General features: G+C 36.5%; 1 protein-coding gene across 1 annotated transcript; it reads right to left on the reverse strand.

The window, feature by feature from the left end:
- Window positions 1-11,655: 11,655 nt before the first annotated feature.
- On the reverse strand, window positions 11,656-12,222 carry LOC138895335 (uncharacterized). The gene is made up of 2 exons (XM_070180014.1): window positions 12,127-12,222; window positions 11,656-12,072 (listed from the first exon to the last, which is right to left on the reverse strand). The coding sequence occupies exons 1-2, from the start codon at window positions 12,220-12,222 to the stop codon at window positions 11,656-11,658; spliced, it is 513 nt and encodes a 170-aa protein (XP_070036115.1).
- Window positions 12,223-15,133: the final 2,911 nt, after the last annotated feature.

The raw sequence follows: 15,133 nt of genomic DNA on the forward strand, positions 1-15,133 counted from the left end.
GTACTGCTAGGGCAAACAAGAAGAGAAAGGTTGCCTCTTCTATCCCTGTAGAGACTCCTCCTACAAGAGGAAGAGATACAAGGAGTTACAAGAAGTAGAGTAAGGCTGAACAGGAAAAGGCCCTAGAAGAAAGTAAGAGAAAGGTTGCTGCTAAGGGAAAGAAGAAGGTGGTTGAGCATGTTATGGCAGTTGAAATTGAGGAGATGGACCTGGTTCTCGCGATGAAGAGGAGGTAGAAGATGTCATGACCCAAAATCCCACCACAGGCGTCGTGATGGCACTTAGTCTCTAAGACTAAGTAAGCCGATTATAATCACAATTCAAGCCTTTTTTTTAAACGTATAATTTAATACAACCTCCCAAGACTGGTAATACTTAATCACGAACTCTAACTGAATATATGGAATTATCTCGAGGATCGAATATACAGTACTATTCGAATGAGAAATTAATAATACAATAAAATGGAAAGACTCTAAGGGACTGCGATGACCAAGCAGTCCTACCTTGAATCCTTGTGATCATACTCTAATCTCTGTCCGAATCTGATATCTTCAATACCTGGCTCTGCACAAAAATGTGCAGAAGTGTAGTATCAGTACACTACGGTCGGTACCCAGTAAGTATCAAGACTAACCTCAGTGGAGTAGTGACGAGGTACAGTCAAATAACATGTGCAATATATTATATAAAAATAATAGAAAGCAAATAGCAGTGATAGCAACACCAATCAACTAGTGATTTAAACAGCAAGGCAACAGGAACACCTTAAATATTGCTCAAACGAATAATAAACACAGGTACAACCAATTAATCAAGTCCTTCAAAATATACATATTTTATCTATAAGTTTTTCAATAAAAGTCTCTAGAATATAATCCTTTACAATAAATATATTTCGAATATACTTCCTTCAAATAAATATCTTTCGAATATAATTCTTTCAAATAAATATCTTCCGAATATAATTCTTTCAAGTAAATATCTTTCAAATATAATTCTTTCAAGTAAATATCTTTCAAATATACTTCTTTCAAGTAAATATCTTTCGAATATAATTCTTTCAAATAAAAGTCGGCATGTGACAACTCATTTAACTTTCTTGGCGTGAGAAATATATTCAGCATATCACATCAAATGGCACGGCAATACCTTCGTGCATTTGTCTTATTCTCACCCAATATATATATAGATTAAATCAATTGGCACGACAACACCCTTCGTGCATTTTTCTCCTTCTCACCGAGCATACATATAACAGTACCAACTAGGTGGGAGAAATGCCAATAACAATACAAGAAATAAAGTGGGAGGCACACAGGCAACAACAACGACTACAAGTCACATAGAAAACATAGGTGCACAATCATCTCAAGATAAAGGCATGAATGCATACACAACGAAAAGATATCACAATATAATGTATGTCTCTTATCCTCGCCTGGAAACACCCTTCGTTCCATGAACATATGATAATATAAAAATAATGGCACGGCATCACCCTTAGTGCTTTTACTCTCATCCTCGCCTGATAATATAAAATGTCACGGCAACACCCTTCGTGCTTTACACTCTCAATGGCATGGCATCACCCTTCGTGCTTTGCACTCTCAAATGGTACGACATCACCCTTCGTGCTTTACACTCTCCCTCACATGATAATATAATTCAAATGGCACGGCGTCACCCTTCGTGCTTTACACTCCTCCTTACCAAGCACATGTATATCATTAACAAGCAAGGTAGGAAACATAAGTAACATCAAGGAGAGTGTTTAAACGATAACACAATACAACAATTCATATCACAATTTGCTCATTGACCACAACCAATTCCAAAGATATAGCAAAATCAATAAATTTCTCAACAAATATCCCAAGGCTCCGCACAACATATATAAAACCTCAAAACAACAACAGAGATGGAAAAGTAACCAAGCATAGGACAACGTCTTCTTTAATCCAAAATTTTGATAAATATATTAACGCCTCTTTTTAAGATTATTTAATAATTATTTGCAGATAAGAATTTCCATAATTAATTTAATTCCAAGAAAATTATCAAATCAACAACACACAAAATTCACATAAAAATACAAGTGACAATAACACCAAATTATCATATAAAATACAAATTTGACAAACAAGGAATGGGGCATGACAATTTAAGGATCTACTAAGTTCCAACAATTTTTTAATTTAATACATAAAGGCGTTTACGAATTTCAACCAATAATATTTTCACATATAAACCAAGTACTTACTCGTCACCTCGCGTACATGGATTTCACATTACATAAATGGCACATACAACTCAATGCCTAAGGGGTAATTCCGCCACTCAAGGTTAGGCAAGATACTTACCTTTTTGAAGTTATGCCGATATTCCAAAATAGTCGTCTTGCTTGAATTAATCCTCCGGATAGCTCAAATCTATTCAAATTAATTGTATAACTTCATTAAAATTTATCGTAACCAATTCTGAATAATATAACGTCGATTTAAAATTTTATTATAAAAAGTCAACCAAAGTCAACGTGGGTCTCGCCTCTCGGAACCTGACATAATTTTCACGAAATCTGAACACCCATTCCGATACGATTTCAACCATACCAATTTTATCCAATTCCGATAACAACTCGATCTCCAAATCTTAAATTTTTGTTCTTGAAGAGATTTTGCAAAATTCCCAATTTCTTCCATTTAAATCTGAATTAAACGATGATCATAACCATGAATTTATGAAATATAATCACTTTTGGATATAGGATACTTACCCAAGTCTAAGTCGTGAAGAACTCCTCCAAAATCGCCCCAAAACCGAGCTCTAAAAATCCAATTGAAAATGGCAAAATGACCATTTTTGGTCCTTTATGTTTCTGCCTAGTTCCACTTCTGCGGATAGATTTGCACATATGTCTGAACATACATTCCGATACAAGTTCAACCATACCAATTTTATCTAATTCCGATAAAAACTCGACCTCCAAATCTTAAATTTTCGTTCTTGAAGAAATTTTGCAAAAATCCCAATTTCTTCCATTTAAATCTGAATTAAACGATGATTATAACCATGGATTTATGAAATATAATCACTTTTGGATATAGGATACCTTTTCAAGTTTAAGTCATGAAGAACTCCTCCAAAATCACCCCAAAACCGAGCTCTAAAAATCCAATCGAAAATGGCGAAATGACCATTTTTGGTCCTTTATGTTTCTGCCCAGTTCCGCTTCTGCGGACAGATTTGCGCATCTGCGGACTCACTATTGCGAGCCAAAATGCGCATCTGCAAATTCCAAATGTCCACTTTCCAACAAGAGCTCGCATCAGTGGAAGAAAATGCGCATCTGCGATGTTGCTTCTGCGACAAAACAATCGCTTCTGCGAAGCCATGCCAAGCTGCCTCATTCCGCTTCTACATTCCAGTGGTCGCTTCTACGATCACGCAGGTTCGCAAAATGCGTTTTACCTACGACCTCTATCCAATACCCCTTCCTAGTCGCTTCTGCGAGGTTTCTTCTGCGATGAAACTTTCGCAGAAGCGAAGAACCAGTTGCTGCCCAGAAATAGCAGCAAATTCCAGCAGCTATCTCATCCAAAAATCAACTCCATTAACCTTCCGAAATCCACCCGAGGCCCTCGAAACTTTAACCAAATATAATGTCCCAAAATATAATACAAACTTAGTCGAGGCTTTAAACCACGTCAAACAACGCCGAAATTACGAATCGTATATCGAATCGAATTATAAGTTATCAAATCTTGCAACTTCTATATTTTGCGCCGAAACGTATCAAATCAGCCCGGAATGAATTCAAATTTTGTACACAAGTCATAAATGACGTAATGGAGCTGTTCCAATTTTCAGAATTGAAATCCGGCCTCGTTATCAAAAATTCAACCTTCAGTCGAACTTTCCAAAAAACTTTTATTTTTCAACTTTCGCCAAAATGCGTCAAATTGTCCAACGGACTTCCAAATCCAAATCCGGACATACGCCTAAGTCCAGAATCACCATACGAAACTATTGATATCATCAAAATTTCATTCCGGCATTGTTTGCTCAAAAGTCAACTCTCTGGTCAACTCTTTCCATTTAAGCTTCAAAAATGAGAATTTTTCTTTCAATTTAATTCTGAACCTTCCAAAAACCAACCTCGACCGCACACGCGAGTCATAATATATATTACAAAATTGCTCAGGACCTTAAGTCACTGAACGGGATATTAATTCTTAAAATGACAAGTTGGGTCGTTATATTAATAAAGGTTGTGACTCCAAAGGCAAAGAAGATCAAGACTTCCATAAAGAAGCCTGTTTCAAAGACAAAGTCTACAGGGTCCTCTACTTGGCTAAAAGAACCAGGTCTGCCTTGAAGTCAAGAAAAGTGAAAATAGTAGTAGAAGAAGAAGAATGGAGTGGAGAAGAAGAAGAAGAATCTGATGAAGAGAAAGAAAAAACAGTTAAGTTTGGGAAAAGAACCATCTTGAAAGGGAGACTCCTCAGGAACTTGGAGGAGGAGGGCATGGTGATGCTGCAGGAAAAGTTACAATTGCGGGGTTGGAATGACATGGTCCTTCAGATGGATGGAAAGCTTGCCAGAACTGAAATTGTGGAGTTCATGGCAAACTGTAAGATCAAAAATGGCAAAGTAACCAGTGTGGTGAAGGGGGTAACAATGAGTTTTTATGACAAGGAATTGGGAGAAATCTTGGGTGTACCTGTTGCAGGGTACAATGATTACAAGAAACTCAAATGGCCAAGTCTAGAGAATCTCCCTACCGCCCTTGCCATTACAAGGAAGTTTGGTGATAATGAAGAAGAGCTTGAGCCCAAGGCTATATACAAAAGTGAGATGAAGCCACCCCACAAAGTGTTGTTCGAATTTGTTAACAAAGTTGTGCTACCTAGGTAGGAAAGGAGGCACATTGCCATATTCATGGACCCAGTCCTTATGGAATGTTTGGACAGTGGAAAGCAAATCAATTGGCCTGGATTCATCATCCAGTTTCTCAATAGGGTTCTTACTGGCATCAAAACTCATGCCATACCCTATGGGTTCATTCTCACGACTGTACTAGCACACTTCAAGGTACCCATCAAGAAATAGGAAATTGGTACATGCAAGGATCACTTTGGAGCAAACACTTTGACTGCTTGTGACTATGAAGTCCATACCACTCCCAAAAAATCTGGTTCATCCAAGAAGGTACCTGTGAATAGCAAAGTGAGAGCCTTGGTGCAAGAAAGTGGGGCTAAGGATGTTGAAATGGAAAGGCTGAAGACGAGGTTGGCAGAAGTAGAAACTGAGAGATATGCTCTCAGAGTTGAGCTTGCAAAGGAAAAAGAGAAGAATGATGGCATTCTTCATGATATTCTGAAACTGCTTCAAGCTAAGAACCAAGAACCTGGTCCTTCCCAGCCTTAAAACAATTCCTAACCTAGTTAGACTAACCAGTGACCCGTATGAGATTTCTTTTTGATCTTTTTGCTCATGATCCAGTGTTTTTATTTCTCTTTATGCTTCGTGGATGACTAGTATCAATGATAATCAACTGTTTTTGCACTCTAACTGTTTGTTGATACTTCTTAGTTGACTAATATCATTAGATTGATGCTTGACTCCATGATTGCATTTGAAGTAGCCCAGTGGACATGAGTAATTTCTATTAAAATTTGGTTATCTAACATAATTATACAACTTTTCGATGATGCTAAAGGGGAAAGATAGGTTGTGCTTTTTACTTTTTATTTTGGATTGTGATATTTATAACCTAATAAACCTGGTCCTTGATAATTTGTGACTTCAAAATGGAAAGGTTCTGACATTGTGTTGATGTTGAGCGAAGTTGACACAGGGCCTATGCTTATGAAAAGCACAGAGTTTATCATCATCAAAAAGGGGGAATTTGTTGGCCCAAGTGAAGTTTGTTTTGATGATTGACAAAGGAACACATGCATGAACCAGGTCCATACACAGTATACATAGACACGGGCAGATTCGAGCATAAGGGATGCACGTGAAGGAGATAAGCTTAAGTGGTTATATATGATATCTTGTAAACGAAAAGGTTATATAATTGATAAGGAGAAGGACTCCTTACTCTAAGAGAACTCTATCCTAGATAAGGGAAGAGTTAGAGGTTGAAGATAACTAGAACTCTTCCATCATGGAAGAGTATAGCATTAGAACTCTAGTTATTCCTATTCTACTAACTCTATAAATTACAGGATATTCTTATTTTACAGGGACGCACAAACGCTGAAGTCAAACGTGAGTTGAGATCAAAATAGCAAGGTATTTTGCAAGCAATTCCTGTGTGATTCAAGTGTGCGAACCTGAAGCTAAATGAACCAGATAGAAGAATCAGTTTCAAGTGTCTGTCTTTTCGTCTAGTTTCATTGTAGTAGGGTTTTCAAATTGTACCTTTCAGCTTTATCTAGAGGCAATTGTATTAGGTACTCTGAGTATTCAAGTTAGAGTTAACTTGAAGTTGTCGCAACAGTTAGAGGCTGGTTTCCACAATGGGATTAGAGGTAATCCTTAGGTTCACAAAGAATTTTGTAAATGCTGTTTTAGCTCTGTGATTTAGTGAAGTGATGGAAAAAATCCTACTGAGTAGTAGGTCGTGGTTTGTCACCTTTTGAGCAGGAACACTTAGAAGAACCAGGTCCTTCTATAATTAGTGCACGCGAAAATTGGACACCACACAAATCATCTCCTCCCCCTCTTGTGTGGCATTGAAGTATAAAACATCACAACTCACCAAATGCTTGTTACTGGTTCATCCTCCATTTCGACTTAAAGAAAGGCTATACTATTGGTTCATCCTCCATTACGCCTTTTGTTTCTTGGTTTCGTCCTTGCTGCGACATGTATATCTATATATCTTTATTTTAAATATATGTTTATGCAAAATATATCTTATTTAAATCATAGGACTTGCCTCATCCTTCAAGTTACCTTGTTTACTAATAACTAAATGGTTGGGTTTCTTTAGTGTAAATTTGAAATTTTAGTTTCACTTTGATGTTAGGAGTTAACTATTAGTTTGTATTTATATGTTATTCAACTCACTTTAAGTTTGAATGAAATAATGAAATAATACTATGTAATAATTAAATTATTTAGCATAATACTAAGTGCACTTTCTCTGAATATTGTTGTTGTTGCAAATTTAACTAGTCAATTGGACATGTGAGACTTCTCTTGTTGAATTTTGATTCCGCTATAAACTGGTAGATATGATTTTGAATGTAATCAATCTAACTTTTTGTTGTAAAATTTTAAATTTATAGTGTTGAAGGTATTACAATTATTCAAAGTAGGAACCTTTAGAAGAATATCTCAATATTTTTTTCTCTTGATGTAGATGGAATTTGAACATCGTCGATGGATGTATAATAGGACTCATCCTAATCGTGCGGGATTGAGGGAGGAATTTATAGAAGGAGTTGCGGAGTTTATTGCTAATGCGAAATAGCTAAATGATTTTCTTATTGAAGGGACAATTAGGTGCCCTTGTGTTAAATGCAAGTGTATCAAGGTAGCTCCTCAACACTGCCTACTTCATCGACTCCAGCTGCATCTCCATCATCAAGCACACCTAGCGTATCTAGGTTAAATATTGGATAATGAAGAGACTGAATCAGAAAAAATACATGCCCCACTCTTATGATGATGAAGAGATTGAATCTGATGCATAGTAGTGGTTTATGGTTGATTACTATTCTTGGATGTTTAGATTTTATATTTAGAGTTTATGGTAGATTTGGATGATGTGGTATATATGTTTAGACTTTATTATATTAGTGTCGATGTGTATTAGCTACGTAGACTTGATATTGAATATTTAGATTTTAACTAATGTTTTGGTTTGATATTATGGGATTTGAATGTTTGTTTGTTGAAGTTGGAATTGGTTGGTTTGATTATTAGGTTGTTTAGTTGGAATTGGTTGGTTTGATTATTAGGTTGTTTAGTTGGAATTGGTTGTTTATAGTATTGGTCATTTGGCATGTGGTGTGCTAATAAAATGGCTGTATTCTGTCAAAAATCAACCCAGATTTCCGACTAATATAGTCAAAAACTATGCCCAGCATAATGATTTTCCGACTACATTAGTCGGAAAATGAGCTCAGAATAGTGAATTTTCCGACTATTGTGGTCGGAAACTAAAATAAAAATAACTAATAAATAATTATTATTTATATAATATTCTGACTACAGTAGTCAGAAATACTTTTTAAAAAAATAATTATTTTATTTTATTTTCCGACTACTTCAGTCGAAAAATAGCTCCCTTTTCGAATTTTTGGCGGAAAAACTTTTCCGACTATAGTAGTTAGAAATTTCCGACTACTATAGTCGGAAAAGTTTTTTCGACCTACCTTTTTCCGACTACTCTAAATCAGTCGGAAAGTAGTCGAAATAGGTACTTTTCCGACTACTTTTCGACTTTGGTAGTCGGAAAATAGCGAATTTCTAGTAGTGTGAGGAAGGCACTCTTGACATCCATCTTATGGAGAGTGAATTTCATGTAAGCAGCAAAGGCTATAAGGAGTCTAATTGCCTCCAATCTTGCAACCGGAGCAAAAGTCTCATCATAGTCTATGCCCTCCTCTTGACTATATCCTTGAACCACCAATCTTGCCTTGTTCCTTGTAACTGTTCCATCTTCATAAAATTTGCTTCTAAAGACCCATTTTGCGTCAATTACTGATCTGTCCTTGGGTCTTGGTACCAGATACCAGACTTGACTTCTCTCAAATTGGTTGAGTTCATCTTGCATTGTATTTACCTAGTTTGCATCCTGCAAAGCCTCAACAACATTTTTAGGTTCAATAAGAGATAAAAAAGCATCAAAAGCACAAAGATTCTTCAAAGAAGATCTGGTTTTGATTCCATAGGTTGGGTCAGTAATTATGTTCTCAATGGGATGAGAACTTTGATACTTGTAAAGTTTCACAACCAACTGGTTTCCCCTAGATGTTCCTTCAATGTTTTGTTGTTGAGGAACAGGTTCAAGGACATGTTCCCTCGAGGTTTGAGGATCAGTTCCTCTTTGTTCAGTTTCCCCTATCAAGTTGCCATGGGTGAAAGGACATGTTCCTTCCTCTGGTGTAGCTTCAGTCTGGGTTGTGGTTTCATTTGAGTTTCTTATCAGCCCAATATCTTCATCATCATGTTCCTGCCTCTTAGAAAGAATGTTAGTTTCATCAAAAATCACATGTACACTTTTTTTTACACACATAGTACTTTTGTTATAAATCTTATAAGCTTTACTATGTGAAGAATATCCCAAGAATACTCCCTCATCACTTCTGGGATAAAACTTACCTAGGGAGTCCTTGCCATTATTGTGCACAAAGCACTTGTATCCAAATGCCCTAAGATGGGATATATTTGGCTTTCTCCCATTAAGTAACTCATAGGGAGTCTTCTCAACAAGAGGTCTAGTCATGCACCTATTTATGATGTAATATGCAGTGTTCACAGCTTCTGCCCACAAACTATGGGGGCAGTTTACTAGAAAGAAGCATAGTCCTAGCCATTTCTTCCAATGTCCTATTCTTTCTTTCAACTACTCCATTTTGTTATGGAGTCCTAGGAGCAGAAAAATTATGATTTATGCCATGCTCATCACAAAATTCAGCAAATTTAGCATTCTTAAATTGAGTACCATGATCAAACCTAATTGATGCAAGTTGATTACCTAGTTGTTTATGAGTTTTTCTAACAAATGAAGTGAACATGTCAAATGCTTTATATTTAAATATTAAAAACAACGTCCAAGTAAATCTAGAGTAATCATCAACAAGCACCATCACATATTTCTTACCACCTCAGATCAATGTTCTCATCGGTCCACATAGATCCATATGGACCAGTTCCATCGTCCTGGTGGTGCTTACCACTTTCTTGCTTTTGAAAGAGGATCTTACCTGCTTCCCCCTTGCACAAGCCTCACAAACTTTATCTTCCTTGAACTTAATGTTAGGAAACCCTATCACCAAGTCCTTGGAGACTAGTTTGTTGAGTTAACTTAGACCGGCATGTCCAAGTCTCTTGTGCCAAAGGAGGGGATCATTATCCAACACACTTAAGTAAGTGAGTTTATTGTTTGAAAGTGTGGACAGATCTACAACATATATGTTGTTCACTCATTTTCCCTGCAAAACTATCTTGTCAGTGGTAAGATTAATCACAAAGCATTTTGTAGAGGTTAATGCTACCATGTTACCTCTATCACACAATTGTGATACACTTATTAGACTGTATTTCAGTACATCTATCAAGTAGACATTATTAATAGAATGAGAATCAGTCTTACCTACTTTTCCAACCCCAATGATCTCACCTTTATTCCCATTTCCAAAGGAGACATTACCTCCTTTAAGGTCCTCAAGTGAAAGGAATTGGTTCTTGCTTCCTGCCATGTGCTTTGAGCAGCCATTACCCATGTATCATATTTGGATGCTCCCCTTCACTTGGACTTGCAAAAGGAAATCAGGAGTTAGTCTTAGGAACCCAAACTAGTTTGGGTCCCTTTCTATAGGCAAAAGGATGAATCAAATTCTTTTTCGCCCAACTCGGTAGCCTATTCTTCCCTCGAACAAATTCTTTGTTCTTTTGACTTGCCTTTTCTTTTGCAGTGCATTCACTCTTATAGTGGCATGTTTTACCACAGTATGTGCAAATCTTGTTCTCAGGAAGTGTGAGGTACTTTCTTTTAGGATCACACTTAGGTGCAGGTTCCCAAATCCAAGTCCTCTTCTATTGCTACTATGGTGTTCTTGTAGTCATGAAAGTGCATCGGAGGACCTATTCCATTTACAAGTTCTGTCTAGATTATGCTTGGCCTTGCTTACACCCTCCTTTAGGATTCTTACCCGCTCATCCCTTTTATACAACTCATTTTTTATTTTTTCTATATTTTCTTCTAGAGTGAGTTGTGTGTGATCAGCTGTCTTTTTACCTGTTCCTAATTTCAGTTTTAGATTTTCAGATCTAAGCTCTAGGACAGTTGAGTCGAGTGCATGAACCTGGTTCTTCAACACAATTTTCACTTACAGTTTCACTAACCCTAAGTTTCAGGTTTTTGCACTTAGCCTTCAAAATCACACATTCTTTAGACAACTTTTCCTTTTCATTGTTTACATTCTCATATTCATCAATTAGTTCTAGAAGTAACTCAGATAACCTTTCTTTAGACAACAATTTAATCTTGTCTTTGAGATGAATTACAGTTACCATAAGTCCTTGTTCATCCTCATCATCATCATCATCATCATCTGAGCTTTCTCCCCAAGCAGCGACCATAGCCTTGGTTGATCCTTTGTTGTTGCTTTTCTTGGGTTGAACATGTTCCTTCTTCCTGTTCCTTCGTTCAGCTCTTTCCTTCTTCCATTCGATTTTCCATAAAGGATAGTTCTTTATGTGGTGATCATTCTTTCCACACTTGTAGAAGCCATCATTGGTTTTCTTTTTAGGAACTTTTGACTTGCTATAGCTTCCACTTCTTGAAGAACCTTTTCCTCTTCTCAGGTACTTCTTAGTCCTTGGTTATCATAGTCATTTCATCATCTTTTAGATCAAAACCTTCAATGATTCTGAGTGCCAAGCTCTTTTCCTTCTTAGGTACATCCATTTTCATGGTGTGTCTCCTACGTTCACAGTGAGATTTCCAATTAATTCATCTAGTGGGAGAGTGGCAATATTCTTTGATTCCTGAATGGTAGTGATTTTGCTTTCCCATGTGATAGTCAAAATCCTAGTCAGTATCTTCTCGACTCTATCTTCTTCGGGAATAATTCTTCCAAAAGAGTTTAGCTCATTTGTTAGTGTAATGAACCTTGTATACATCTCTTGAATGGTTTCTCCTTCCTTCATAGCAAAGTTCTCATATTGAGAATAAAGTAGAGTTTCTATAGATGTCTTCACCTGAGGTGTTCCTTCATGAGCCACTTGCAATGTGTCCCAAATTTTCTTAGCAGTGGTACAACTTTGAATTTTGCTGTACTCATCTGGACCAAGTCCACAATCAAGCCATTTCTTGTCTTTAGCATTCTTCTCTCATTTCTTCAAGTCCTCAGCAGTGCAATCTGCGCTTGTCTTTGGCACATCTGCTCCTTCAGCATTTATCTTCAAGGTAGCCAGTGGACCATCAGTGACAATGTCCCATAGCTCATAGTCCTCTCCTATAATGTGATCTTTCATCCTGTTTTTCAACCAAGAGTAGTACTGGTCATTAAAGAGTGGTGGCCTAGCAGTGGATTGCCCTTCCTAGTTTCCAAGTGGTGCACTCATGTTGATTTTCTCCTAAGGTGTAAGCCTTTTCAAGGATAACCTTCTCTGATACCAATTGATAATTTATACTTTAATTCCACACAAGAGAGGGACGATTTGTGTGGTATCCAATTTTTGTTTGCACTAATTATAGAAAGACCTGGTTCTTTTATGTGTTCCTTATACTACTATTGCAAAAATAGTAGATGCGGAAAGTAAAGAACATAAGTATTATTACGTGAAAAACACCTTGCTCAAAAGGTCAAAAAATCACGACCTACTACTCAGTAGGATTTTTCCCAACACTTCACTAAATCACTGAGCCAAAAATAACATTTACAAAACTCTTTATAAACCTAAGGATTACCTCTAATCTCGTTGTGGCAACCAACCTCTAACTATTGCGACGACTTCAAGTTAACTCTAACTTGAATACTCAAAGTACCTAATATAATTGCCTCTAGATAAAGCTGAAAGGTACAATTTGAAAAGACCTACTACAATTGAACTAGAATAAAAGACAGACACTTGGAACTAGTTCTTCTATTTGGTTCATGTAGCTTCAAATTTGCACACTTGAATCACACAAGAGTTGCTTGAAAAATGCCTTGCTATTTTGCTCTCAACTCACATTTAACTTCAGTGTTTGTGTGTACCTGTAAAATGAGAACATCCTGCAATATATAGAGTTAGTAGAATGGGAAATAACTAGAGTTCTAATGCTATACTCTTCCATGGTGGAAGAGTTCTAGTTATCTTCAACTTCTAACTCCTCCCTTATCTAGGATAGAGTTCTCTTGAGTAAGGAGTCCTTCTCCTTATCATTTATGCAACATTTTCGTTCAGGAGATATCAGATATAACCACTTAAGCTTATCTCCTTCACATGCATGCCTTGTGCTCGAATCTGCCCTTGTCTATGTATACTGTATATAGACCTAGTTCATGCTTGAGTTCCTTTGTCAATCATCAAAACAAACTTCACTAGGGCCAACAAGCTGTTATTCGGATTAATTGTTCATGTGAGAATACAACCTACTTTGACTAAGGTCATGTACACACTTTAGCTACCAAACGGCCCAATTGGATAGGTATTAAGAGAAAAATCTTCCTTTATCTTTCTTTCTTAATTGAGATAATACATAAAATGCATCCCTAACTTGTCCCGATAAATAAATTTTAAACCTAACCTTTACGGGTGTCCCAATACCATCATATACTTCTTAGGATTGATTTTTCCTGCACCCTTGTAAGCCAGCTCTCATGCGTGTTGTGTCTAACTACAAATGGGCGCGTTTATTGCTATGATTTAATCGTGAAAACGAAAAGAAAAAAAATGTCAACACTAATTACAACCCCCAACGGTAATATATTCCTTTTTCCTCCAATTTAATACCCGACCCTCCTTATTTCTTCTTCCACCATACCAACCTCACTAACTCTAATTTAATTTTACTACCAAATCAGCCACTACTGACGTTCAATATTCGATTTTTGAAGGCAAAGGTAGTTAATTTTTGGTTATTTGAGTTAAATTCCGTATTTTTCTACTTAATTATTTTCTATTTTTCTTGTATTTTGAACTGCAGTTTTAGTATATAATGGGTTCGAAAAGGTTGAGTAAGCTTTAAATGGAAGAGGACGATCATGCATCTACTGAAGAAGTGCAATCTAATCATAGATATTTGCTGCCATTATTGACTTCTTGGATCCCTAGGAATCCTAGTAGAAGGTATTGGGCTTGTCCATACTATGGGGTAAGTTGATTTAATTTTCAAGATTAAATAAGTTAAGATATGAAGAAATAGAACTCTGAAATACTAATTTTTTTGTTATTCATGATAGGGTGCTAAAGCATGTGATTTTTGGCGTTAGAGGGATGGAGAAGTTGACCCTAGATCAAAGTTTGTTATTCCTAAATTGAAAGAAGAGATTGGAAAACTTGAGAGCCAAGTTGAAGTTTTTGAAAAACTGGACAATCTGATGGCAGCAAAGAAGGATGAACATGAGATTGATAAGATACGTATTCAACTAGATTACTTGGAAACTGAAATGGAGAAGATAAAAGAAAGAGAGAAGAAATGGAGGAGCAAAGTTGCTCGATCAAGGAAAAGGGAGAAGGTTCTTTGGCTTATCATTTTATGTTGTTTAATTATCGATGTTAGTATTAGGTTTCAAGTAAAGGAGGATGAATTGAAGTTGACATAGGCTATTTGTTTCTCTTTTTGTTGAACCTTGTTGGTGTATGATACAAATCAATGTGGGTGAATCATTTTGTATTATGTACTATCTCTTTTTGGAATGAAGTCGGTGTTGATTTTTATTCTAAATTATTTTGTTCAAGCATATTGAATCCTTTAAATGTATTGAAAGAAACTGAATATATAGTGACAACCCCTAATAGAAAGATATTATAAGTGCAGTCAATAATCACGGTTAAAATGTAGTCACTGCTTCTCCTTAATAACACCATTCATTAGTCATACAATACAGCTGCAAACACTAAAGATTGCATAATTGCACCAGTCACAAATGCTAACTCAAAATATTGCAGTCACATCTGCCAATACAAAACATTTCAGTCACAGCTGCTAAAATAAAACATTGCAGTCACAACTGCTAATACACTGCCAAAGTACAGAAAATGTTCCTAAGGTGAAGGATTGTGTAGTGGAGTTTCCTTGACTTAACTGTGCAGCTCTTGACCTTGTCTGAATGACTTTTTTCCTCTCATATGATGGAGTTCTCTTTGTGTCACTGCTGCTTTTTCTTTCCACTTTACTCCAGTTGATGGTGTGTGCCCAATATCTCCAGTGACATCTGCTGAAGATATAATATTTCTG

This window comes from Nicotiana tomentosiformis, chromosome 7 (assembly GCF_000390325.3).
Source record: "Nicotiana tomentosiformis chromosome 7, ASM39032v3, whole genome shotgun sequence".
In the NCBI taxonomy this organism is placed as follows: Eukaryota; Viridiplantae; Streptophyta; class Magnoliopsida; order Solanales; family Solanaceae; genus Nicotiana; species Nicotiana tomentosiformis.